Source organism: Hemicordylus capensis, chromosome 8 (assembly GCF_027244095.1).
Source record: "Hemicordylus capensis ecotype Gifberg chromosome 8, rHemCap1.1.pri, whole genome shotgun sequence".
NCBI classification, from domain to species: Eukaryota; Metazoa; Chordata; class Lepidosauria; order Squamata; family Cordylidae; genus Hemicordylus; species Hemicordylus capensis.
Window position 1 is genome coordinate 22,370,073 of NC_069664.1, and position 27,829 is coordinate 22,397,901.

Consider the following 27,829-nt stretch of genomic DNA (forward strand, 5'->3'; position numbering starts at 1 on the left):
ACATCGGCTCCTCCATCCTCTTTCTTCTGTATCCTTCCCTTCTGTATCAGGACCCATAATACTTACCTTTTCTTTCTTGTTTCATTCAGGAACAGTGCCATAGCAATCCAAGCTGCAACCCTGGTTAGCAGCGGCAGTCATGAAAGAACTCGGGACTTTTGTGCCTCTACTGATGGTTATCTTGGCTCTTATTATTCGCCTTTCTCTCCCACTTGTCTCCTGGAAACGGAGGTGTCTTGGAGGGTAAATTGACTCAATCTTGGGGAGGGAAGAAGGCCACCTGGGGAGGGGAAAAGACCACCTGGATGAATTTTGAACAGCCCCTCATTCCAGAAATGCAAGGAAGAGCCGATGATGAAAATGCAGGCGTCCCGAGACTTGATAACCTTTCAGCCTGAGTGCCGTAATCAGCAAATTAGCACACTCTGCCTTGCACTGTGTCAAAGATCCTCTCTGGCTTTCTACAAATGCAGCACAGAAGTGTGACATGTTGTTGGTTTTTTTTAAAAAGCTAGTAGTCATGCCTTGTTGTGGCCGAAACTCAATCACCTGTTTCTCATGCCCGTCGGCTGGCTGGCAAAACCTTTTACGAGAATCTCATAGAAGGTTTCGGTACACATGGCACTTGGAACCACAAGCTGAATAGTCAACCCTGTTCTTTCCTCTCCCTGTCCTTTTATGTCTTCCTTGATGTTTTTTTAAGTGTATCCTCTTCACAGGGCTCCAGCTGCCTCCATAGAAATAACCTTTATTCCCAGTCTCACCAGTCTGCTTTGCATGTGGAAGGTCCCAAGTTCAGTCCCTGGCAGCATCTCCAGGCAGGCCTGGGAAAGACTCCTCCCTGAAGCCCCCGAGAGCTGCTGCTGGTCAATGAGGCCATTCACACAATCAAAACACTGTGTTCTAGCCAGGTTTGGGGAGCTGGGTGTGTCCCCAGTTTTCGGTTGTGTGGAAGCAAGAGAAGAGGGAAACCTGGGTGGAAGTGATTGTGTGCAAGCAAGGTAGGAGGGAAGCATGGATAGCTGCTGTACAATGAGTCAGACCATTGGTCTATCTAGCTCAGTGTTGTCTACACAGACTGGGAGCGGCTCCTCCAAGGTCGCAGGCAGGAATTTCTCTCAGCCCTCTCTTGGAGATGCCAGGGAGGGAACCTGGAACCTTCTGCTCTTCCCAGAGCAGCTTCATCCCCTGAGGGGAATATCTTACAGTGCTGAGATGTGGTCTCCCATTCAAATGCAACCAGGGCAGACCCTGCTTAGCTAGGGGGACAAGTCATGCTTGCTACCACAAGACCAGGTGGAATCTTGAATAGAGTCTCCCTTTCCTCAGCTGCTCCCCTCCCTGGATACAGTTCTTCTCTCTGTTGCTTAATCTGTAATCAATTAGCATGAACATTAAACCCTCTTAAGGACAGCCAAAGTTAGTTTTACTCAACCCAGAATCTGCAGCTTTGGGTCTTGTTGCCATTCCTGAGAAGTAGGTGCTTAGACACAGTGCTGAAAACAGAGTCGCCTCTCCTGCTTACTGCTGCAAGAAAACTGCAGTCCTCAGAACAGAAGGACATTAGGGGCTTCCTAGATCTTCCCTGCTCGTAGTGCTTATTCACAATACATGGTCTGTGTGCATATATTGCTCACCAGGCACATTGGCCTCCTGCCGGGTGGTGTGTTTGCCAGTGATATTTGCGTAGGGTTCTCGTGTTCCTCATCTACCTGGGTTTATAAGGTGCTAATGGTCTCTTAAAGATTCCTTGTGCTTTCTTGAGCAGACACAGAACATGAGCTGTGGGCTCGGTGCATGAATGTTGTGCATGCTACGACATGCTATGCCACATGTCAAAGTACAAATATATATGTCATACAGGGGCATTCATTATAGGAACATGAGGAGGTGCTGCCTACTGAGTCAGACCATTGGTTCATCCAGGTCAGTATTGTCTACTATGACTGGTAGCAGATCTCCAGACAGGAATTTTTCTCAACCATGTATGGAGATGCTGGAGATTGAACCTGGGACCTTATGCATGCTAAGCAGATTCTCTACCACTCCATCTCCAAAGGAAGTAGGGTTTGGCTCGAGCACCCTATCCAGTATTTATCCTTTTTGCTGTCACAGAATGTGTGGAATGGTCCTAATTGATCATCATCCTGGAAATCAGGAAATACCACCACCACCACCACCACTCGCTTTGCCTTTTTAGAAGAGGCTCCCTTTTAAAGTGGTGATTCTCTTTACTGAGCAGGGGGAGAGCAACTGGCCCTATCCATCTCCAGCACAGCATCCCTCCAGTGGCTGCTTCTGATGTCTATCTTATGTTTCTTTTTTAGATTGTGAACCCTCTGCAGACAGGGAGCCTGCCTATCTATCTATCTATCTATCTATCTATCTATCTATCTATCTATCTCTATGTAAACTGCTTTGGGAACTTCTGTTGAAAATCAGTATATAAATACTCATCATATTCATCGTTATCCTGCTTCTTCCTTGCACTGCTGGGTAGCCCTGCTTCTGTACCCGGGCTAAAGCTGAGGTAGGAGGACACGCACGCACCCCCTGCTCAGGTCACGTGGGTGCTCGATCTGCCAGCAGCTCCTTTGAAGACCAAAGAGCCAGGGCGGACGAGCCATTGGGCAGCAGGAAGTTCTCCAGTGTGGTGCTCGTGCAGTGCATTGTGGGATTCCTTCCCCGTGCCCCTGGTGAGTGGCCATGCCACTCGCTGCCTTGCCGATCTTGTGGGCACACAGCATGGTGACGCCCAGGAGCAGCAGAGCTCATGTGGGGGAAGGTAAGTAGCCTCCTTCCCCCCAGCCCTCCGCAGCCCTGACGGTCATATGAACGACCTTCCTGTCTTCTTGGACTGGGCCAAAAAGTTTCTAGTCTGCTTTCTGGGCTAGTTCTCGCGTCCTGTCCAAGACCATGTGGCAGGAAAGGCTTGGGATGGGGAGAGAGGTTAGCAGGAGACCAGCTGAAATCTGCAGGGGAGAAGACCCTGCACCCCACCCCCACCCTGCACTCATGGTCTTACCCAGTCCATTTCCTGGCCAGGAAGGAAGCGGATTACTTGTGTTGGCTCCTGGGAGGCTGGAGGAGGCTCCTCCTTCTCTGGCTGCACTGGCTTCTGCTAGGGTGGAGGAGTGAGTGAAGGAGGCTTCTTTAAAGGTCTTTGAAAATAAACAATTCATGCTCTCGACCATAATATGCAATGACTGCTTTGCCTGACACTTTGCTGTATAGTTCCAGTGTGGTGCATGAGGGAGCAGGAAATATTTTAGGGGGGGGGGGCACCCAGTATCCCTTGCTATCCCTTTGAGTCATCCCTGGAGCTATGCCCGGTCAAGGTTCTCCATCCCCAGGAGTTGAGGAGTCTCCACCTGCCCTTCACACTTGATTCATGCAGGAAACACTGGTATAACACCCGCGTAGCCACAACAAACTCACAACTGGACACATATGCTCTCTGCTACCAGCGATTCCTAGACCTGGGCATCATTAGCTGTGTCAACCCATAATCTGGCCGCCGCGGCTGCTGTCTAATCCAGTCTCCACTTCGAAGTCTACTGGCAAGGCAAGCTGTGCTTTGCAGAGAAATCTAATCCTCTGGGTAAAAGAAACAATGGAGAGTGCCAGACGTTTTGTACTCCAAATACTTACAGATTTTAACACCTGACATAGAGAATTTCTGCCACGAGTGAGGAATGATCAGGAGCGCTCTCTCTCTCTCTCTCTCTCTCTCTCTCTCTCTCTCTCTGCAAGGCCTGCCTGTCTGCCCTGCAGTTCCTCAGACTTTTCTCTGACTGCCACGGGGACATTAAACCTTCAGCAATTTGCCTCTCTGAAGACTGCCTTTGGTCCCATGCCTGGAAAAACAGTAGGCGAACTAGTACAAACCTTAAATTCTAACATGTGTAAGTTATACATCTTATTTCCATTTCCAAGCAACCTTCTCCCCAGCAAGACATGAGGAAAAAATTACCATCTGCCTCAGAATATCTCAGCGGAACGTTTATCTCCCAGCCACGATAACTATGCTTGGAGTAATTCTGCCTCTGTGCCTCAGCAAACAAATTTAATGTCCTCAATTGGAAAATCCTTCAGGCTTGTTCACCAGATGGAATCCAAAAGACCGTCCTCCTTGCCTTTTCTTCACAGTGAATGGGGTAGAGTCATTCTGAACCAGTTAGGTTCGAATTCTGTGGACATTTGCTTTGGGATCAAGGCAGGTCCAACACAATGGAGACTTCTGAATAAACATTTATGTTGTGTATTTGTACATTTATATCCTGCCTCTGACCTTTGGCATGCAGGGATGCTCTTCCACTGAGCTACGGCCCCGTCACCTAAGTGGAACATTTTAGAGTGCTCACATGTACATAGGAACATAGGAAACTGCCATATACTGAGTCAGACCATTAGTCTATCTAGCTCAGTATTGTCTTCACAGACTGGCAGTGGCTTCTCCCAAGGTTGCAGGCAGGAATCTCTCTCAGCCCTATCTTGGGGAAGCCAGGGAGGGAACTTGAAACCTTCTGCTCTTCCCAGAGCACCTTCATCCCCTGAGGGGAATATCTTGCAGTGCTCACACATCAAGTCTCCCATTCATATGCAACCAGGGCAGACCCTGCTTAGCTATGGGGACAAGTCATGCTGGCTACCACAAGACCAGCTCTCCTCCCATTTGGATGTAGTCACCCATCCTAATGCAAACCAAAATGGACCCTGCTTAGCAAGGGGGACAATTCACGCTCGCTATCACAAGATCAGCTCTCCTTCCTGCTCAGAAGACCAGAGAGCTTGAGGGTTCTGTTCTGTTATGATTTGGGGGTTTTGGTTACTGATGTAATTACGCATGGTTTTAGATCAGAGGTTCGGAACCAGGAATCCAGAAACCCTGATCTAGGTTTCGGCTCTACCCCATGTGGATCCAAGGTGTAGGTCCCAGAAATCTATGGAAAACCTTTGCTGCACTGCATTTATTTCTTCCTGGTAAGCCCAAATAAAGTTACTGGGGGGAAATTATCCTGTGTTCTTACAGTATCCTCCCCCGCCCCAATGTTCTCTATTTTTTACTGGAGTCTGGAGAAATATAAAATAAATGGGCCATGAGTAGTACTTAGGAATCTCTGTGTGTGTGTGTGTGGGTCTATATGTGCAAAAAGGTTAAGAAGCCCTATTTGAATTTATTTATTTATTTTTTTAAAAAAATGTTTGTTATTTTGAGACGTACACCACCCTGGAGTTATTGAGAAAAGGCTGTTTAGAAATTCAAAAATAAATGTGTAAATAATGTGTTGAAAACACTTTTTGGTTTAGGGGTATCTGGAGTACATTTTAGAACAAACGTGTATTAAGTTGCATTTAGAGTTGGATTGGAAGTGTGTGTGTGTGTGTGTGTGTGTGAGAGAGAGAGAGAGAGAGAGAGAGAGAACACATGTCTGAGTGGACTATAAAGCAGAGGCGTAACTGGGGAAAACGGCACCCAGGGCAAGCTCTGCCTCTGAAATTGCGCCCCCCATCCTAACCCTATACATGCGGTCCTGCGCCCTGGCCGGCGGCCCGACGGAGTCGTCATGTGCCCCTGATGGCTTGTGGGGAGGGGAGTGAGCGCGGCGGTGGCGGGTGGCGGCGGATCGCTGAGTACCGAGCGACGCCGAGGCCTGCCGTCTGGCCCGGCGTTGCTTCCCAACTGCGAGGCGCAAACAGTTATGCGATGGATGATTGTTGGAAAATGTGTGCGTAGTCTGTTTTATTTACATAATGTTGCACAATAAGTCAATATCATGAATATCATCAGCAACAGTAATAATAATGGTACTGATATTTTTAATTTTGATATTGTCAGCATCAGCAGCAGCATCATTTATTGGATGGATGGATGGATGGATGGATGGATGGATGGATGGATGTAGTTGATATATTAAGGTCTTTCACACAGCCATGAACCAGAAGGTAGGAAGAAGAAAAACCCAGCTTTTCCTTCTCATTAGAACCTGTAGGACTCCCACCTACACAGCCCATTTAAATCTGGGTAGCCCGACTTTTTGACCTTGATTTTTATGGAGGTAGGATGAACATAGCAGTTGTGCTACCTTGGTCTGCTGATTGTGTGTTGAAATCTTCATTTTAAGCAGTCTCCGGCAGATGGCGGCCATATTTATCATCGAGTTCTGTGGGTAGAGGGAACAGTCAGAGGAGAATTGCTGATATACTGAGGGCTGCCTCTCCTCTGGGAGCACAAGGCATTCTGGGATACCTCGCTTGAGTCTTGGAGGCCTCCACTCTCTGAGGCAATAATGGAGCCTGCGGCTGCCATGTCAGTGTGTAAGTGAGTTAGCAGAGCCAAATGGAAGCTTTGCTTATCAACCCAAGCCACCCTCAGATGATTGTGTGAAACACCTTCTTGCTTTCCAACAAAAATGTTTTCGTATCGAAATAAATTCGTTCCCTGAGTTCCAAAGTCTGAAAAGGGAGCAACAGCCACTGGAGGGGACACTGTGTTCGAGTTGAATAGAGGCATTTTGGTTGAATAAAGACAGAAATTGTGACTGGGGATGCTGGGAATTATGGTTCAAGAACAGCGGGAGGGCCACCTTTGCTTACCTTTCATTTTGGAAAGGGCGGGGAGGCTTTATGGCTGCAGAAGAGCCAAGAGTAGCAAGACTGATCCTCCATTTGTGTTTGCATTTCAGGGAGTCGCCAGTGGATTGCAGTGTTAGCAAATGCAACAAGCTGGTTGCTGCTGGAACAGAGTCCAACCCCTTGAATTATGGCACCTACATGGATGAGAAGAACGGCCCTCCTCCCCCCAACATGACGACCAATGAGAGGAGAGTCATTGTCCCAGCAGGTAGGATGCCTCTGGTCTACCAAATGTTGCTGCAGGTGTCCTGAGCCATCAGAATGTAAGATGCTGTTTTATACCAAGTCAGACCATTGGTCCATCCAGCTCAGTACAGTGACTGGCAGCAGCTTCTCCAAGGTTTCAGGCAGGAGTCTTTCCCAGCCCTACCTGGAGATGCTGCCAGGGATTGAAACAGGGACCTTTGGCATGCAAAGGAGATACTCAACCACTGAGTTACAGCCCCATTCCCAGAAGTAGAAGGGTCACTCTGTGTCTACTGCTTCTCCACCCATGCCTTCCCTCTTTCCTTGTCAGGGCCAGATGCAGGGGTAGGCAACCCTGCCAGATGTAAAGACCTGAGGTGGTGGATTTAGAGGGCATCAGGTATTTCTGTTGTTCTGAAAGGGAGAAGGTTTGTATGCAGTTAGAAGAAACCAATGTGTTTTGGCATGCCATGTAGACATGCAGATCTACAGATCCATGCATATATACGTGCAGTCTTCTATGATGGGGTAAGTGACATGTGGAGATCATGCATTAAAATGGATGCATGAGGAGGAAAGCCAGAGGGCAGCCAATTCAAGCATGACGTGTCCCTTTTGCTCAGCAGGGCCCATGCTGGTTTACATTTGGATGGGTGACTACATGCGAATGCTGTCTGCTGCTGTAAGATATTCCCTGTAGGGGATGGGGATGTAGCTCATGGGTAGAACATCTGCTTGCATAAAAAAATAGTATCCAGTTCAATCCCTGGCATCTGCAGCTAGGGCTGAGAAAAACTCCTGCCTGAATCTTTGGAGAGGTGCTGCCGGTCAGTGTAGATAATATTGAGCTAAATGGACCAAGAGTCTGACTCAGTATAAGGTAGCTCCCTATGTTCCTATGAAATCATGAATGGAGATATAGATGTGATGATAAATGATGGTCTTCAAAAGCTGAATGGATGGAGAAGGTCATAATACGGTCCTGGTTGGAATGCCAATTTGTCAAGACCTGGTTTTATTCTTTGCTGAGTATTCCAGTGAGAATGTGATTTGCAAAAAAGGTCAGTTAATTACTATTGGGAAGAATTATTCAGAGGCCAGATACCAGGAGAGCAAAGGTGATGGGTGGTGGTGCAGCATATATTCAGCTCTTGACTCCTGATAATCTTTCATTTTTCGAGAGGCGCCTTGCCTTTTTTGATAAGCCTCATGAGAAAAAGAGCACAGGAAGCAGATTTCAAAATGCAGATATGAAATGATAAGTAGTTCTGTAAAAACAGTATCACACCCTGAGATATCGCCTTCTAAGGGGAAGGATGAAGTTTTATAAACCATGATAAAGGTTTATAAAAATTACAAAGGTTATGAAATTACAAATGATGTGGGTAGATTGGCTAGGAAGAGAACTTTTCCTCCTTTTCCAGAATGTCATGCACCCAGTAAACCTGATTGGCACACGGGAGGACTAGTTCACATAGCAGGTAACTTCTGGACAGCCACTAGCCTGGGCGGCTTTAGAAAAGGGTTAAGAGAAACTCGTGGAAAGTTGGTCAATCAACTGTATTTAGCTACAGAAAACTGGAACCTCCATGGTTAGAAGTAGTATACTTGAATGCTAGTTCATAGTAGAGGTGTGCACAATACCGATTTTTTTGCCAGTTCAGCTCGAATCCAGACATTTTCAAGTCAACCCGGCCCGGTTCGGTTTTGCTGCCAGTTGAACTGGACCCAGTTCGAGTATGAACTCTACTGATAAAGGGGAATCTGGTGAGGTTGGATTCCCCTTTACCAGTAGAGGGGCAGGAGCTGTCCTAAGGGAAGAGGGGCAGGAGGGAAGTAAATAGCTTCTTACAAAAGCCACCGCCAGTGGCAGTGGTGGTGGGGGTGGTGGCCACAAGGGGATTCCCTCACCAGATTCCCCTTTACCAGTAGATTTCCGAACCAGCTCAGTTCAAACCAGGCCTGGTTCAGACTGGACTGGCTGAGGCCGGTCCGGTTCGACTCCAAACCTGTTGAGCCAAGCCGACTTGACGTTGAGCCGGTTTGAACTAAGCTGGCTTGCACACCCCTAGTTCATAGAGACAAACAACGGGAGATGATGTAACCTTCCTGCTTGCATTGTGAGCTTCCAGAGGGACTGCCTGGCAACAGAAACAGACTTGATTAACCTTCGTTTGTTCCAGAAATGCAATCCTTACATTTGTGTGTGTGTGTGTGTGTGTGTGTGAGAGAGAGAGAGAGAGAGAGAGAGAGAGAGAGATTTAAATCAAAGCTAAAAAATACAAGATGGGTTTTTCTTTTAACTCAGTTCTCACAGTACAGCAAACTCTTGATGAGTGTTTGCAAATTCTAAAAGCAAACTCTCGATGAAACTCTCAGCACATTCTAAAAAGAGCCATTGACAGGCAGAGCAAAGCTAGGGACCCAAAGTACCAATGGCCAATAAAATTGGCAGAACATTAAAATAATGTAGTCATGATTCTATATTCCCCAGCCAGCAAAAGTGACGTATAGGATTGGATCATTCCTAAGATCGCCATCAATTGAAAATATTTTGCAACCGGGTCTTATCGGACTATTGGCACTAATATTCAGTAGAGTGAGTCTGAGGCCTTCTCTTTCTCTGTCTGTGCAGGGCTAACATTGCAAAGCGTGAGTGGGTGGGAGTAAAAGTTTGTTTTTGTCAGTATAGTCTGGAAATGTGACTCAGACATATAAAGCAAAGTGTTGTGAATGAGGAGAGGTCATTTTAACAGCATTTACTACTTTCTGGAGTAGCAATAAACATTCCTCCAAACATTTTAATAATCATCTGTACAAAATGTGTAATGGGCTGAGACCAGGGCCAAGTTTATGGGTCAGCCTGGCTCAGGGTGCTTTACACAGAGAAATAACAAATAAATAAGATGGATCCCTGTCCCCAAAGGGCTTGCAGTCTAAAAAGAAACACAAGATAGACACCAGCTACAGTCATTGGAGGTACTGTGCTGGAGGTGGATCATGGGGCCAGTTACTCTCCCCCTGCTAAATAAAGAGAATCACCACGTTAAAAGGTGCCGTTAAAAGTTAGCAGGGGTTTAGAGACAAGAGCGGGGAGTGGGGAAAGAAAGATGTGGGATGGGAATACGTCAGGTTGCATGTTCAAATGTTTCTGCTTCCTCTCATCTGGTGGTTACTCAGGGATGGGCCTTCTCCGTTGTGGCCCCTGGACTTTGGAATGCGCTCCCTGTTGAAATAAAAGCCTCCCCATCTCTGGTGACTTTTTAAAAGGCACTGCAAACATATGCAGACTCTCTTCCCTGGAGAGTCACCAGACCTGAGCAAGTGTGTAAGATATCTGAATTCAAACTGGCTACAGGGTGCTATCATCACACCCACCTCAGGCCTTTGGTACAGCACAGGCTTGAACTTTGATGATGAAAGAAAGGTCACCAACACTCAGACCCCTCATTTTAGGACTTAAAATTAAAACTCCTGTATTTCAGCCATTTTCCCACAGACCTGCATCAAATTTGAAGGGCGAGTATCTCTTGACACCTAGTTAATGTATGCATAATTTCAGGGGGATTGGGTGGATACTTTAGATTTTATGAGCAACAATATGTTCAGGGTTTATAATGGTGGAGTGTTGAAATAATTCATCTTAACTATACTGGCACTACTGTGCCAGTATAATTTTTAAAAAACAAGGGAAATGTTATCTTTTATTTTTGATCAGTAGCAAAAACCTTTTTTAAAAAATATGGATTTAAAAGTCACTGGTTTTTTCCTGGTAGACCCCACGTTATGGAACCAGGATCATGTTCGCCAATGGCTAGAGTGGGCTATAAAAGAGTATGGTTTACTGGAGATGGACACCAGCCTTTTCCAGAACTTGGATGGCAAGGAACTGTGCAAGATGAACAAGGAAGACTTCCTCCGGATCACCTCTCTCTACAACACGGAAGTTCTGTTGTCACACCTCAGTTACCTCAGGGAAAGTAAGTGGCCGTGTTGCTCTTTCTTTAGGGTTTTCTCCATGCATTGAATGAAAGATGTGTTGCCTTTGTTTGCAGTGGTTAATAACAGAAGTGGGAAGGCAGCTGGGAGAAAAAAGGAAAAGAGACTGAAAGAGGAACAGAGGTGAAAAGGGTTCTGTGTAGTGTTTGTCAACAATGGTGCAGTGAAAGCTCAGCAACCTGGGTTGATCCAACTTGGAGGTCATTCACACAATCAAAACTTGTGTTCTACACAGGTTTGGGATCTGTGTGTGCTCCCAATTTTTGGTTATGTGGAAGCAAGGTAGGAGGAAAACCTGGGTATAGTTGTGTGGAAGCAAGGTAGGAGGAACAGCTACTCAGGTTTTCCTCTTTCCTTACTTCCACACAACCAAAAATTGGGAGCGCACACAGCTCCCAAACCCAGGTAGAACACAGTTTTTGATTGTGTGAATGACCTCTTGGTGTCAGCTTATTAGCAATAATTCCAACCACATTGTACATTGCATTGGAGATTCAGGATCAGAAGGTACAATGTAATTTTATTCTGGCACAAGCAACCAGGGGAACAATATGGATCAAGATCAGGAGAGGTCCATCCCTTTCTCTCCACACTACAGCCATAATTCACATTAACTCCCCAGATGCTTTTACAAAAAGAAAATTACATTGGGAGTTCCATTCGGGGACCTCCAGTGTAAAGCATAAGTTGACCTCACATAGCTGATGATATGACACAGCAGGAACTTTGGCTTGGCTGTGATCTCAGAGCCTGAATGTCTCCTTCACTGGTTGCATCAAAGACAGTGAAGATAGTCTGTGTGTGTGTGTGTGTGTGTGTGTGTGTGTGTGTGTGTGTGTGTGTGTGTGTTTTCCTCACTTCGATTAATTATTGTAAAAGGTTTTGACTTGAACTAAAAAGATTGATCTTTGGTCAGTATCTATCTATCTATCTATCTATCTATCTATCTATCTATCTATCTATCTATCTATCATTTAATACAGCTAGTTGTTAAGCTGTTGCAGGCAGGAAAATGTCAGATCCGATCCAGTCTGAAAGGAAAATTGTCAACTATTGGGTCAATCCATTCAGGTCAGAACTCCTGGCTTTTCTCTGCCATTCTGTAGGACCAGCCCCACCTCCCTTTGGCCCTGGAGATCTGGCTTGTTAAAACCCCAACAGGAGAGATCTTAATTTGAGTTCCAGCTGTCCGGGGTATCTCCTGTCATGGTGGAACTTCTTCTGATAATGCTTGTTAGAGGGCATATGGGATCCGACATGCTCAGCAGACCTACTAATTAGCAAGACTGCGCCATCTTCTAAGGTGATCCCTGCTGCAGCACCCACGAATGTCAACTGTAAACACATTAGCTTTTCCCCTTTCTCATCTACAGAGAGGTTCACCTGCAGTTGCCACCAACTCGCTTGGCGGCTACTCAGGAATGAGCCTTTTCTGTTGCTGCCCCTGGACTTTGGAACGTGCTCCCTGTTGAAATAAGAGCCTCCCCATCTCCGGCAACTTTTAAAAAGGCACTGCAGACATATTTATTCTCCCAAGCTTTTAATTAGATTTATAGTTTTAATACTTTCAATGTTGGCTTTTAACTGATTTTAATGTGAATGACTTTAATGGTTAAATGGTTTTAATTGTAAACTGCCCAGAGATGCAAGTTGGGGCGGTATAGAAATGTTTATTTTAATTAGATTCATGGTTTAAATAAATAAATATTTTGATTTGTTTTAATGAGATGCAGGCTCTTAATTAGAGTCATGGTTTAAAATTTTGATGCTGGTTTTAAATGATTTTAATGTTAATGTTGTTAATGTTTAAATGATTTTAATTGTTTGATTGATTTAGTTTTGATTTTGACTGTTAATTGATTTTAATTGTTTTTATTTGTTGTAAACCACCCTGAGCCATTTTTGGAGGGGCAGTATATAAATCAAATCAAATCAAATCAATAAATAATACAAATCTCCAGCTGTTTTGGGACTAAAGGTAAAGTGTGCTATCGAGTCGATGTCGACTCCTGGCGCCCACAGAGCCCTGTGGTTGTCTTTGGTAGAATACAGGAGGGGTTGACCATTACCTCCTCCCACGCAGTCTGAGATGATGCCTTTCAGCATCTTCCTATATCGCTGCTGCCCGATATAGGTGTTTCCCATAGTCTGGGAAACACACCAGCAGGGATTTGAACCGGCAACCTTCTGCTTGTTAGTCAAGCATTTCCCTGCTGCACCACCTAAGGTAGCTACAACCCCAGCCACAGTGGCCAATAGCCAGGGATTATGGGAGTTGCAGGCCAACATCAGCAGGAAGGTCAAAGTTGAGCAGCCCTATAACAGATCAACTCATTTAATCTATGAATCAGCTCCGAGTCATACGATTAAGTAAGACTTCTGTAATTTGAAGACAGACCCTTTAAAAAAAGTATAATACAGACAAACACGCATGCGCGACAAAAGGCAGAAATCTGCTTTGCAAGGTAAGATTGAAAAGGGAACAAAAGTCAACCGAGAGCAGGAATACCACATATGGACCACAGAACGGCAGTTATTGGAGTTCGCCCACTGGAGTCAAAAAGCCCATAAATGTACATAGTGAGGACAATTACACTGTTGTGTTGAACTGACTGACCAAGGTCTCCGCTCAGCCCCAAAGCAAAGGGTCACAGTGCAGCAGCTTCGTGCTCTGACCGCTCCATGAATGTCTTTTGTTTGAATTCAGTGACGGAGGTGGTAGATCCCTGCCCAATCCTCGTGCTTGCCACCCACATCTGACCCAGGCAGGGCTGGCCCTAGGGTTCTTGGTGCCCTAGGCGAGGTGTGGTCTTGACACCCGCCGCAGCTGAAAAGGGCAGAGCCTTGCCTTGAACTTGAGCCGTGCAGGTTGCTGATCTGCGAGGGCAAACAACCAGCCCACGGGGATGGCCAGCAAGTGACTGGCAGGCGCTGGTTTGAGGATACAGTGGAAGAGAGTTCCCAGCCTATGCTGGGAGCAAAAAAGCGCTAACATTTCAGAGATGAAAATGCTGCTGCTGTTAATGGGGAAATCCAGTCTGAGGCCGTTCCTTTTTGGCAATGAATGCTGAGCTTTCATATTGAGTATTCATCTTCAATTCCGATTCAAAAGAGCGAGTGCGGCTTATGAGACTAGCTGTTTATTGGGGGCTGAAGTGCAGTGAGCAAAGAGGCCTGTGTCTCTTTGGGGGTACAGAACATGCAGGCCTTTGGGGGAGCAGGGTGCAGGATTACATCTAACAGGGATGCCTGGATGTTGTTGATTACAACTCCCACAATTCCCAGCCAAAGGCCACTGCAGCTGGGGATGCTGGGAGTTGTAGTGAACATCTGGGAATCCCTTTTAGAGGGAACAGTGAACCCCTGCCTTAGGCGACTGCCTAGGTCTGCCTAGCGGATGGGCCGGCCCTGGTTCCAGGGTGGTGACAGTAACCTCCATCTCCATGCTGCTGTTTTCCTGAAACACAATGACATTCAGCCCTGGTACAACTCCCCTTGCTGGTCTCCTCTTTGCCATGCACCAGGGCTTGTATGTTAAGTTTGCAAGTTGTGCAGTTGTACATCCCTCCTGTGCCATCTCACTGCTAGCATCTTTGGGGCACTTGGACAGTGGGATGGTAGCCTCGTCCTCTTGAAAGCAAGCTTTGGCTTCCTCATAGGCCAGGCAGGCTACTGGAAAGGATTCCTGTCCAAGCAGCTGCTCCTACGTCCGCCTAAAGTCAGTCTGGTTTCTGGCTTTCTGGGTAACTCCCTTGTGGTGTAATGCCTTTGAAGGGAATTTATTGTTTTTCCAGACTTAATTTTCAGTGGATGTTGAGTGCTGTAGTTTCTGAACTACAAAAGGCTCTTGGGGAGATGGTTCCTTCTTTGCCTGGATGTGAGGGATGCTTTAATTTAGTGGCGTGAATGAGGAGTGCTTTGAACTTGGGCCGAGAGCAAGAATCACAGACAAAATCCTTGTTTGAGGATCTACAACCCCTTTTTTGGACTTCAGAGCCTCAATTGACCCTCAGGATTGGCAATATCTGTTTCTGGAAATATTTCAGTCAGGGGTTCTCAATGCAGTTGGACTACAAATCCCATCATCTCTAGCCAAGACTACATCTTCCATCATCTGGGGACCAAGTTTGAGAACCCCTGAGTTAAGCCACTCAGGGTCAAGGCTGTGGGTACAATTATGGTCTGCATTGATGAATATAAGGGTCAGGCCACATGTTTCTTTAAGCATGCGTTTTGCATGTACATGCTGGTTTTGTGAAATTTGAAATTACGGGAGCGCTAAACCTCACTCCCACCATGATCCTGTTCCACTTCACCCCTCTTCCATGGCTGCTCTTTGCCAAGGAGAAAATTCCCCCTTGGCAAACATCTCTTTTTCTTTGGCAGATATCTTGACAAAGTGATATGGGAGAGCTACTACTTTTCTTTTTAGCCTGAGAACAAGGCACAAAGGCAAAGCAGTATCTGGGGGGCAAGCTACACATGACACTGACTCACAGTACTTCTCCCCACATACTGCCTGGGTTTGCTTGTTTTTAAATGCAGCTGTGGATTCTGCAGTCTGCCCCATAAGAACCACAGAGAGGGGGGTCTTGTAGTCACTTTTGTCCCACATTTATTTTTCACCATTACCTTCAGCTTCTCCCTGCAGGTCCCTGTCTCTTTTCCCCCATGGGAGAAAAGTAACTGGGGGGAAATGTCTGGGACAGGGTTCAAGGCTAAGGAGCATTTTCTTATGTGGGTAAATGTGCGGAAACCATTTTACACAACTCAGCCTCACATGCCATTTGATCCTTATTCCCCACCCCACTGAAGTGGGAATGCAACCATCACTACTAAAGTAAACAGTTGTTCTTGAGATGGGTTAGGGCAAATGTACATCATGGAAAGTGCCTGAAGGGCAATTGGCACATTATGTTTTTAGACGTAGACCTAAAATTTATTTTAAGTGTATGCTTTAAAATGTGCATATATGAATGAGGCACATGCATCTTTGGAAACATGGATATCATCCAAAGGCACTCCTCAGAAAGCCAAGCTAGGCTACAGCTTCCTCATATCTGCTTGGTGGCAGAATAGCACAGTGGGGAAGTAACTTGCCTAGCGAGCAAGAGGTTGCTGGTTCAAATCCCCGCTGTTATGTTTCCCAGATTATGGGAAACGCCTCTATCGGGCAGCAGGGATATAGGAAGATGCTGAAAGGCATCATCTCAGACTGCGTGGGAGGAGGCAATGGTCAACCCCTCCTGTATTCGCCCAAAGACAACCACAGGGCTCTGTGGGCGCCAGGAGTCGACACCGACTCGACAGCGCAACTTTGCCTTGAATGTGTGGAAGGGCCCTAGCCTAATTCACACAGAAATTATGAGGACATTCTCACAATCAAAAACTGTGTTCTAACTGGGTTTGGGAGCTGTGTGTGCTCGCACCTTTTGGTTCTGTGGAAGCAAAATAAGAGGGAAACCTGGGTAGAAGTGATGGTACGGAAACAAGGTTGCTTCCACATAACCACTTCTGCCCAGGGTAGAACACTGTGAGGAGAATCTCACGATCAGCAAAAAGCAGGCTAAGGGAGTCGAGCTCGCTTTTTGTTGATTGTCTGCTTCCACGGGAGCTACGTGGCTCTGGGCAGCCAACCCTCCTAATTCCCGCTCCCCTTAGCCAAGGTTAGCGGAGCGAGTGCTTCGCTAACTCAGGTTTTGTGGTCGTGTATTGCTGCACCACGGCTCCATGCCGTGGCAACACATGAGGAGACCCCCGGGTGGGAGGCTGTTACAGCCTCCCGGGCTTGGGGGCCTCTCCAGCATGCCCCATGTGCTTGCACGGAGCACGTTGGAACTTCTGGGGACTGCGCGGCCCCCAATCTCCACAGCTCCCGCCAGCTCTGTGATGGAGCCAGCAGTCGTGTGGGCAGCCAATCCGGCCACCCAGGGGGCTGCAGCAGTGCTTGTCTGCGGGGAAAGCGGGCTGAGCCCGCTCTTCCCACAAACCTCATGAGACTCACCTCTGTGTTTGATGGTGTGAATGACCTCACTGTGTGAACCGGGCTGAACAGAACATGCAAATAGGGTACAGTGGATGGAGAAATTAAGGTGGAACAATAGGCAAAGGTGGGATTTTCACACACACACACACACACACACACACACACACACACACACACTGAGGGGAAGCCTTTTTATTATCATCATATTTTAGAGCCAGCATTTTTTAACATCACATGTTAGATCTAACAAAGAAGAATATGCAGAATGATTTGCACAACCTCTTCGGATGCATTCATTGGTCTCCCCCATAAAAGATTACAGGAGCAACTTCTGTGTCCTCCAGGAAGTGTCTGTAAAGGGCTATTCTCATGCACAGGCAAAACCGGGCTAAGGAAGCCCAGCCCGGTTTTGCCAGCACCAGAGAACCACCGGGAGCAAACCTTCCTCCGAAGCCCACCTTCAAAACAAGCTTAAGTGAGCAAGCACACACTTGACCTAATCCAGCCCCCCCACCATAAAGCCTTCTGGCCACCAAAGGTCCCTGCTGCCAGCCATGGTGGAGGATCATCTGGCTGCACGATCCACACACCCAGCAATGGATCGTCTGTGGGGGAGGTAAGCTTTTAAAGGCTCCTCCCCTCACCCCTTGGAGCCTTTTCTCATGATCGTGAGGAAGGGCTCTCCGTCGGCAGCCATGGCTGCTCTGAGTTGATATATCAGCAGCTTTCCCTTGGGTCCTGTGGGACTAGAGGGACTTCGAGCTCAAGCATCTAACACAGTGAGAGAGCTCTGTTTGATCAGGCAAGAGAGAACAAGGACTTCCCTGGAGCCAGGAGTCACAAATCCCCTGCCCTAGGATTAGTTTACAGTGCCAGGTCCAGGACTCAGAGCCTTGAAGACATGCCAAGTGCCTGGCGTGCATCACTGAGGAGAGCTAGTCTTGTGGCAGCAAGCATGACTTGTCCCCTTAGCTAAGCAGGGTCTGCCCTGGTTGTATATGAAAGGGAGACTAGAAGTGTGAGCACTGTAAGATATTCCCCTCAGGGGATGGAGCCATTCTGGGAAGAGCATCTAGATTCCAAGTTCCCTCCCTGGCAGCATCCCCAAGATAGGGCTGAGAGAGATTCCTGCCTGCAACCTTGGAGAAGCCACTGCCAGTCTGTGTAGACAATACTGAGCTAGATGGACTAAGGGTCTAACTCAGTATATGGCAGCTTCCTATGTTCCTACCTTCCATATACTTGGAATTAGGAGCAAGGGTACAATTTCCAGGCAGACTTGCACCCTGGCATCCCTCTGTTAGATATTAAACCCTGTGAGCAGAGGATTCTGGGGGTCTGGTCTTTCCATCTGTCTCCTTGCCCCTGTAGGTCTTGCTGTCTCTGCGTCTCTCTCTCTCCTCCCCCTCCCTTTTTTCATTTAAACTTCTTAATAGGAAACACATTTTTCCTCCTTTTCTGGTGTTCCCACCAGAAACCTCAGACTGTCGGGCAAAGGTGAGAACTCGGAGCAATAAACTGGGGGCGACTCGAGTCTCTCCCCTCCCGGCCAGCCAGCTCATGTTCTTCAGCCAAGAGTGGCCCTTGTTTTATCTGACAAGTTCACTTAAATGGCAATTTTCTTGCCACTCCGCCCCCCCACCCACCACCCCCCGCCCCCGCCTTCTCCCAGTCTGTTCTGTGCGCCAGTCTGCACTTTGACAGCCACACAGCCAGTCTGTTTAATCACCAGGAGGCTTGTCTCTTGGCACTGGCCTGGCTAGCTGGTGCTTGCCGCGCTGATCTTTGAAATCCGGAATCGTTTTCCATCAGGCTGAAAACGTGTCGGGAAGAAATGATTTCCCTCGCTGGTATTTGAGAGGAATACATGCAAAACCAAAAAAAGAGCCCAGACACCAAATGCTGCCAATCGGGGGTTCTCCAGCTTGGGCCCCCAGATGATGTTGGACTACAACTTCCATCACCCCCAGCCGTGTTGTGGCTGGGGATGATGGGCATTGTAGTCCAAAGGGGACCCGCGTTTGAGAGCCTCAGTTAGAGGTGCAACCACGTCTAATAAATGGTACCCGTTCATTTTGTCCAACTGATGAGGCAGGTGATGGCCAGCTGGTCATCTGGCAGGATCCCTACTAGGCTGACTTAGGTGGCCGCCTAGGTTACAGTTCTTGGAGGGCGCCTTCTCTGTGGCTGCCCCAGGGCTTTGGAATGCACTCCCTGTCAAAATAAGAGCTTCTCCACCTCTGATTTCTTTTTTAAAAGACCCTTAAGACACACCTGTTTTCTGAGGCTATTAATTGTTTTAAATGTTTTCTGATTATAACTGTTTGATTATGTGTTTTTGATATTAATGTAATCCCTCCTGAGCCACTTTAGGAAGGGCGGTATATAAATAAATTAAAATAATTGAAACTAATTTTAAGCTGTTTAATGGCTGTGAAATTGTTTTGTTTTTGTTCCGTGAAAGTGTTTCAGATGTTTTTATTCTGTTTTTATATTGTATAATATAATATACCACCTAATGGCGCAGCGGGAAATGACTAGTAGGCCAGAGGTGGCTGGTTTGAATCCCCGCTGGTATGTTTCCCAGACTATGGGAAACACCTCTGTCGGGCAGCAGCGATATAGGAAGATGCTGAAAGGCATCATCTCATACTGTGTGGGAGAAGGCAATGGTAAACCCCTCCTGTATTCTGCCAAAGACAACCACAGGGCTCTGTGGGCGTCAGCAGTTGACACCGACTCAACGGCCCACTTTACCTTTGCACCACCTAGAGGTACATATACCAGGCAGGATATAAATATGATAAATAAATAAATAACCTATGTCCAGCCCTGTCACCTGGGGCTCACGTGCGTGCAAACTGCCCCCGCCCCCCCGCAATGTCCTGGCTTCAAAGATGTATTTGGACTTAATTGAAAATATGTTCAATTTCATTCAAGGTTGATTTATTGACTTGCAAACTCCTACGAGCACCCACGATGTTCTCATTAACTCGTCTCGTGATCGGAACCTTGTTGAAAAGAAATTGGCATTGGCTCTTAAATACTTATTGGCACCAGAGTCCTGTTTTGTTCTCTCTTTGCCTGCTTAAAAACCAAACAGCACGAATCTGTTAAGAATATTCTGCCAATCACGACTAACAATTGACTAATAACCCATACAATGAAAATTATTATCTGTGGCCCTCAAGGATATGCATGTTGGCAACCCCTACCATGAACAGTTAGTATTACTTTGCCATATTGTTATTTCCCTCATCCTCTGTGAAAAAGAAAGTTCAAGGCAACATTTGTCAGAGCTCAACAAAGGGGCTGCCATCTGCGAAGGTTCTGTGACCTGTGAAAAGTCATGTCATGATAAAGATTTGTTCGTCTTTTGACAAAGAGTGTTGTGGTAGGGAATGATGGGAGCTGTAATCCCAACAATTTCTAGGGACTTCGGTCCCTATGTTTGGGAAACTTTAGTTAGATTAAACATTTCAGCTAGACCCTTGTACTGGTTGAACCAGTAAAATATGACCAGCAGGCAACGTTGGTGATGAGTTTCTGGCAGTTATGCACCGATATGAGACGCAAGCCGTGACTTTGACCCATTGTAACGATACTGTTTGTAGGATGCTGTTAGTTTATCCCATTTGAGATGGGAAAAGTTACCCCCAAATGGATCCCTCCTTCACCAGTAGACCATGCTTTCCTGACTCTGTCGACTATCCACCTTCTACGCAAGCAAAGAACTAGATTATGAATCCTTAGAAACAGTATTTTGGCATGCATACACATGCACAGCTACACAGAGACACATGCGCAACCTGTTCTCTACTCATTGCAAAATGCACTTTTAAAACTTGATTAAATCTGCTTCAAGATGTTTCTGAATACCAGTGGCAGGGGAGCAACAGCAGGAGAGGGGGCAAGCCCTCACCCCCTGCCTGTGGGCTTCTTGAAGGCACCTGGTGGGTCACTGTGTGGAACATGATGCTGGACTAGGTAGGCCTTGGCCTGATCCAGCAGGGCTCTTCTTACATTCTTTGTTTCCTTCCCCACAGGTAGCTCATTGCTTTCATATAACACACCAGCCCACACAGAACCATCCTCTCGACTCAATGCCAAAGAAGGTGAGTTCCTCCCATTATAATTCCATGCGGAATCGCATCATTTTATTCATTCATTCATTCATTTTAATGATTATGATTTAATGCTTTAATTATTTATTTCATGATTTGATTATTCAGAATCAGATTCTAAATTATTTATAATTCAAATTATTTATAAGTTTGCGCCCAGAGATACAAGTTTTGGGTGGTATAAACACACATTAAGTAAGTAAAATACATGTCTAAAAAAAAATAAATTGTGCCATTCAAAAATTCAAATCATGCAAAACTTGTCTTATGTTTGATGATGTAAGAAGTGGCTGATAACAGTGAGAAAATAAAGTAAATCCTGTAGTTCACACTCCTCTTGTCACTCAGACCCTGATCAAGCATCCTCCTTTCTTCTCCCCACCAAAAACTCCATTTCTATTCCTCGGAGTCTTCACCAATAAACAGAACACTCTTTTGCAATAGTGCTGTCAAATTCTAGGGATGTACACATTGATTTTAACTTGAATCAATTTGGGTGATTTGAATGATTCAAATTTGAATTGAATCACCCTTTAAAAGGGCAATTCGATTCAAATTTGAAATGAATTTTTGAAATTCAATTTGAGAACTGTTTGGAACCTTTTAAAAATCATTCAGGCCACCTGATTGGTTTAAAAAGGTGCCAAAATGAGGTTGAGTCGATTCAAATTTGATTCAAATTTGACTTGAATTTTCGGACTGAATTCAAATCTGATTAGAATTCAAAATAAATTTTTTGAATTCAAAACAGATCGAAAAATTCATTTTGTGCACATCTCTATCAAATTCCCAGTTCTGATAATTTTCTGTGTACATTTCTAAAAGTCATGGAATGTGACTCTAGGCAACAAAGTGGTCGTGCACCACCAAGGCAAATGTACAGGTCTGTGTTGTAGCCACCCAATTTGTGTGAATTACACTTTCGAACCATTGTGCAGTTCAAAATTTTCCTTTTTTTAAAAGCCCGGTTTGCAAAGCAGGTGCATTCCTAGGGCGATTTTCCAGCCTCTCTCCTCCAGCACTGGCTGTTCTGGCAAGGGGGTTCTGGATTTTTAGCTAACTCATATCGTTGAGACTGTCTGTTTCGGCATGAGGCACGCGTTTTTAAATAAAGTCTGTTCAGCAAAGGTTATGGCTCATCATATTGCTGGATTCCCACATCCTGCAGCAGCTGAAACTCCATTTCCCCTAGCACTTAATCTAAATCCCAGCTTCACCCTGGCTTTATAGGCCTAACCCTCTCCACCTACAGAAAAGCAAGCCGTGTCTGTTTCAGTTTAACATTTGCCAACCCTGAGTGTATGCTGAGAGCTGATGGGTTTGGCTTAAGCAGGGGGGCGGGGGGGAAGCCTGTTAACTTTACATCATAAGAGAAACGGGAGACAGCCCCCCCCCACCCCTGCAATTCTGTTTTTAAAATGGGTTTCGTTTGCTTTTAAAAACATCCTTTCTGTGGAAACTCAAGCTCGTAATGTGTGTGCTTATTGATTGTTTATAGAAGATCTCTGGAAATGTGTCACCTGACTTATGCCAATGTTATCGGGGGGGGGGCAGCTAACAACCATTTAAATATGTAGTACAAGGGTTTTAAAATATGTAAGACCGGAAAGAAATGTTGAAAATCCGGCCTCAAAGACAGGGATGTGGCTTCCAAAATCTAAGCCACATTTGGAAAAAAATTGTAGCACTTCCAGTAGTAGCACTTGGAGGATTGCTGGCCTCATGGTAGCAAACATTATTTGTCCCCTTTTGCTAAGCAGGGTCTGCCCTGGTTTGTATTTAAATGTGAGCATTGTAAGATATTCCCCTTAGGGGATGGGGCCACTCTGGGAAGAGCATCTGCATGCTTGCATGCAGAAATTCTCAGGTTCAATCCCTAGTATCTCCCAAGATAAGGCTGATAGAGACTCCTGCTTGTAATCTTGGAGATGCTGCTGCCAGTCTGTGCAGACAATACTGAGCTAGAGGGGCCAGTGGTCTGACTCTGTATAAGACAGCTTCCTATGTTCCATTGAGAACAACCAATTACAGAGGCCAATTTTGAAATGAAAGATGTTAACAGGCCTTGGGCAGGTCCTTAAATGAGAGGAACATAGGAGCTGCCTTATACTGAGTTAAACCATTGGCCCATCTGTCTCAATCATGACTACTCTGACTTTCAGCAGCTCCCCAAGCTTTCAGGCAGGATTCTCTCCCAGCCCTACCTGGAGATACCAGGGACTGAATCTGAGAGCTTCTGCATACAAAGCAGATGCTCTACCATGGACCTATAGGAAGAATGTTTTCATCCTCTTTCCCCAAGCGGTGCTTACTTCAGTGCCTACTGAGAAGAGCCTCAGCAAGGGAGCTATGAAATCATGCACGGAGTGGAGAAAGTGGATAGAGAGAAATTCTTCTCCCTCTCACATCACACTAGAACCAGGGGTCATCTCATGATACTGATTGCCAGGAAATCTAGGACCAACAAACAGAAGTACTTTCCCACACAATGCATAATCCACTTGTGGAATTCTCTGCCACGAGGTGTGGTGACAGCCAACAACCTGGATGGCTTGAAGAGGGGTTTGGATAACTTCATGGAGGAGAGGTCTATCATTGGCTGCTAGTCGGAGGGCTAAAGGCCACCTCCAGCCTCAGAGGCAGCATGCGTCTGAGTACCAGTTGCAGGGGAGTAACAGCAGGAGAGAGAGCATGCCCTCAACTCCTGCCTGTAGGCTTCCAGCAGCATCTGGTGGGCCACTGTGTGAAACAGGATGCTAGATTAGATGGGCCTTGGGCCTGTTCTAGCAGGGCTCTTCTTGTGTACTTATGAGTATACATCAACCATAGTGGTCCATTTTTGCAACCCAGGGGTTGAACAGGGCTCCTATTGAACAGGGTTGGGGAGACAAATGTCACTGCACCCCTGAGAGAGAGGGGGTCAACCAGCTGAGCGACAGCCTGAGGTCATGGGGGCAAGAGTCCATCATCACATTCTGTTCCAGGGCCCACTCCAACCTTGCGATGCCCCTGTGGTAATCCTTATACGACTGTGGAAGAATTGGGACTCTTTTTCTCATTGGTCCTGTAGGAACTTTTAGGCCACTGGTGTGGGGGTGGCATGTCAAATATTCTCCCTCAGAGAGAGAAAAATGTCCCTATCATACCAGTTTTGGATGTTTGTGGTGATTTTACATTTTGAGGAAAATTTTTCACAAACACTTAGCCTCCCATAGGAAACTGTCTTATACTGAGTCAGACCCTTATCCATCTCACTCATTGTTGCCTACACTGACTGACAGCAGCTTTCCCAGGTTCCAGACAAATGTCTTTTCCTACCTGGCATGGCTGCCAGGAATTGAACCTGGGACCTTCTACATGCAAAGCAAATGCTCTTCCGCTGAGCCTCATAGGAACATAGGAAGCTGCCATACACTGAGTTGGAAACATTGGACTATCTAGCTCTGTATTGTCTACACAGACTGGCAGTGGCTTCTCCAAGGTTGCAGGCAGGAGTCTCTCTCAGCCCTATCTTGGGGATGCTGCCAGGGAGGGAACTTGGAACCTTCTGCTCTTCCCAGAGCGGCTCCATCCCCTGAGGGGAATATCTCGCAGTGCTCACACTTCTAATCTCCCATTCATATGCAACCAGGGCAGACCCTGCTTAGCTAAGGGGACAAGTCATGCTTGCTGCCACAAGACCAGCTCTCCTCTTCTCCTCTTTTTCACTTGATATGAGGATGCTGGTGTGAGCGGCATACCTGTATCGCATGCTATATGCAGTTTCAGGCTCAGTCGAGGATGTTATCTGATTTTCCGCCTCTGCATTTAACCTCAGCCATCTGCCTTGGAGACAGATAGAAAAGCGTGCATACACACACACACACACCCCACAGAGAGGGAGGATTACTGCTCCCCACTGCAGGTGCTTCTTTTGTCTGTGAGGTAGTCGCCCACTTGAGTCGCCTCACCCCCTCCGGGCAGCCCAGCCATCAGGAGAGAAAACCCGTTTGCAAGGTAGAGACAAAGCTCTCCACATTCCCGCCTGCTTCCCTCCAGAGCTGAAGAGTTATTTATTTAAAAATCATAAAAGCTTGCTTGAACAAAGCAAACGCCCGAGCACAATCTGCCAAGCATACATGCATGAACTTCGCCCCGGCGCTCGACGCTTTTCCTTTCTGGACTCGGACAGGTGCTACTGCTCTGAAGAGTGGGAGGGAGGCAGAAAGAGAGCTCGGACTGTAAAAGGGAGTGACACTTCTGGTTTGTTTGGTTCTGTTTTAAATGTATTGTCACGTCTGTCATCCTGAGGCGCCGTATTCATAGGCACAAAAGTTAACAGTGTTGGGCATGTCTGTGGAGTTTATTTAAAAGGCTGCATCTCCCCCCCCGCCCCATATGGTCCACAAACTGTGAATCTACAGCAAGGTTTTCTCCCATTTTCTGCTTCAAGAAAAGGGCCATGCACAGTGAAATGGATTGCCTGTGAAACTCAAGTACTAAGATTTCTAAAGAAAAACCCTCCTGATGTCTGGAAACTGTTCATGCTAGGTCCTGATACAGGAAATCTGTTGGGAAACTAAACTGTAGGGATGTGCAAAGAGCGGGATTTGCATTCCGTTCCGAGCTTGGAACACAAATCCCCATAATGTTCTGTCGGAACAACTGGGCGAGCTGATTGTTCCAATAGCTCAGAATGTTTTGAGTGTTCCGAACAATCCAAACACCATTTGGAAGGCCTGTTTTCCACTTGCTGACACTGGTTTCCGATTGGCGTGCAATGTCCTTGCTTCTCCTTGCCTATCTAGAAGCAAGGAGATTGCAAGCCTAGCAGAAGCCTGTGGGGGGAAAGTAGTCAGCAAGGGGAAAACACACCTCTAGAATGGACTCAGGACGGGGTCGTTCCAACTCAGGACAGGGTCGTTCTATTACAAGCTCAAAACAGGCCCATCATTTGAAGAGTGTTCTGAGTTGCACTTAAAATGGCCCGTTTCGAGTTGGAACGTTCCGAGCTTGGAATATTCTGCACATCCCTACTAAACTCAGAAAAATGCTGTCTCACACCCAAAACACGCTTTATTGCATTAAAACAAGAAGATGTTAAAATTAAAACCATAATGAAAGCCCTGGCTCTCAGTTCTTGAAAGTCAGTCTCCAGAACTGATCATATGGCTCCCATGTTTACTCAAACTTTCTTGAGTAATTGACATTTTCATAACCAGTATGGTTAGCTTCTTTAAATATGTAATGGCTACTTCCTGACCAAGACTGCATACACACTATGTGAGATGTGCCTGTGCAGTTGAAGGTTTCTACTAACTCAGCCATGGTGAATGTGCCAGTGTGGGAGATTTCACCAATCTCCTTCCCCACGGAGATGCCCTGTGCCACTGAAAACTATCTCCCTGAGGGTCATGCAGCCCTCAGGGACATATTTTCGAGTGGCACAGGGCGCTCCCAGGAGAAGGGGAGATCAGCGAAATTCACCCTGCCCCCACAAGTGCCAGTGCTGTGGTAGCTGGGAAGCCTTCTGCAGTGCTGGTGCTTCTTCCTGTATGCAGCTTTAGTCAATAACCAGCTAATACGCTTAATAGATTAGCTGGGTTCCCCACCACCACCACACAAAACAGTCAGTTAAGGGTGTAGCTATAATTGAGCAAAAGGGTGCAAAGAACCCAGGCCCCCAGGTCCTGAGGGGCCCCCAGCTCCATCCCTCCATATTTTCTTCAATATCTCCCTCACTCTGAGTGGCCTCCAGAGAGAGGGGTGAACACAGTCCCCCTCTCCCCTAGCTACACCCCTGGGTGGAGCAGTCACCTCAGGTGGCAGATTACTGGGGTGGCAGCTGGGCAGCAAAATCACCACCACCACCACCACCGCCCTCAGAGCAGCTTTTGGGGACTCTCTGACCCTTGCAAAGCTTGCCAGGAGCGCCTCTCCCCACACACCTTGCAAGTCTTGCACGAAGCACAAGGTGAGGAGGGGAGAGGAGGCTGTTGGCAACCTTCCTCCTCCCTACCCACTGCTCCACTTTCAACCCTTGCAAGGCTCAGTTTTGAAAGGAATGTGATGCCCACCAGGGCCATGGATTGAGGCAGGATTTCAAGCCTCACCTTAGATGCCACAAGGCCACCCCGATGTACCATAAGGTTGCCCTTAGATGCTACACGAACCTTTAGGCCGCCCCTGATATACATAAGGCTTCATGTGATCTTTAACTGGTTAGGACAAGCAGTAGCACTCTTTAGACTGGACTCCTGGGCGGAGGTCCAGTACCCCACAAGCCTGGGGGGCGGGCTCCAAATGCTGATTAGCCGCTAATTTAAGTGGCAGGATTGTCCATGCAAAATGTGGTATCTCTCCTCAAGTCAATGGGAAATATCTTATTCAGAATTTATTCTAAAAATATAAACAACAAAATAATCCAACTTTCCCTGAGCATGTTCTGGTGTAAACAAAAAAGAAAAGAAAAGTGCATTGCAGCTCATCTGATGGTGGTAGGGGTGGGGGCAACCCCTGAAAGACCTTTAGGTCCAGGCTCCAAAATTACCTAGGTGCACCTCTGAGGACAAGAGCCCTACCCAGCTTTGGGAGCTGTGTGCCCTCTTAATTCTTGGCCATGTGCAAGTCAAAAGCAAGGCAGGAGGTGGGGAGTATAATCATCTGCTACGCATCAGTTGAATATGGTGGTTTTTCCTCCTACCTTATTCAAAAGCTGGGGATGAACTCTGGGTAGGGCATGCTCCTGCTACCCAGTGAACAGACATGTGAACGGGCCTGTAGCTAAAAAAAAGAGTGGGAGAGATGTACCCAATGGAACCCAAAGGCCAAAAACCCACAAGGGAAGGCAGTGGGTGTGCCCCTTTTCTGTACAGATCCCAAATGGGGTGAGGGCCTGAAACCAGCTTGAGTCTCCCCC

The 27,829-nt window shown here is 46.7% G+C and overlaps 1 protein-coding gene across 4 annotated transcripts in view; it reads left to right on the plus strand.

Moving 5' to 3' along the window:
- FLI1 (Fli-1 proto-oncogene, ETS transcription factor) overlaps positions 1–27,829 on the plus strand; it is a 94,399-nt gene that overhangs the window by 50,455 nt on the left and 16,115 nt on the right. For all 4 annotated transcript variants that reach the window (XM_053270198.1, XM_053270199.1, XM_053270197.1 and 1 more), the window contains 3 exons: positions 6,687–6,844; positions 10,599–10,802; positions 20,854–20,922. In XM_053270198.1, coding sequence (XP_053126173.1) covers positions 6,687–6,844; positions 10,599–10,802; positions 20,854–20,922 — 431 coding nt within the window. The remainder of the gene's footprint in view (positions 1–6,686; positions 6,845–10,598; positions 10,803–20,853; positions 20,923–27,829) is intronic.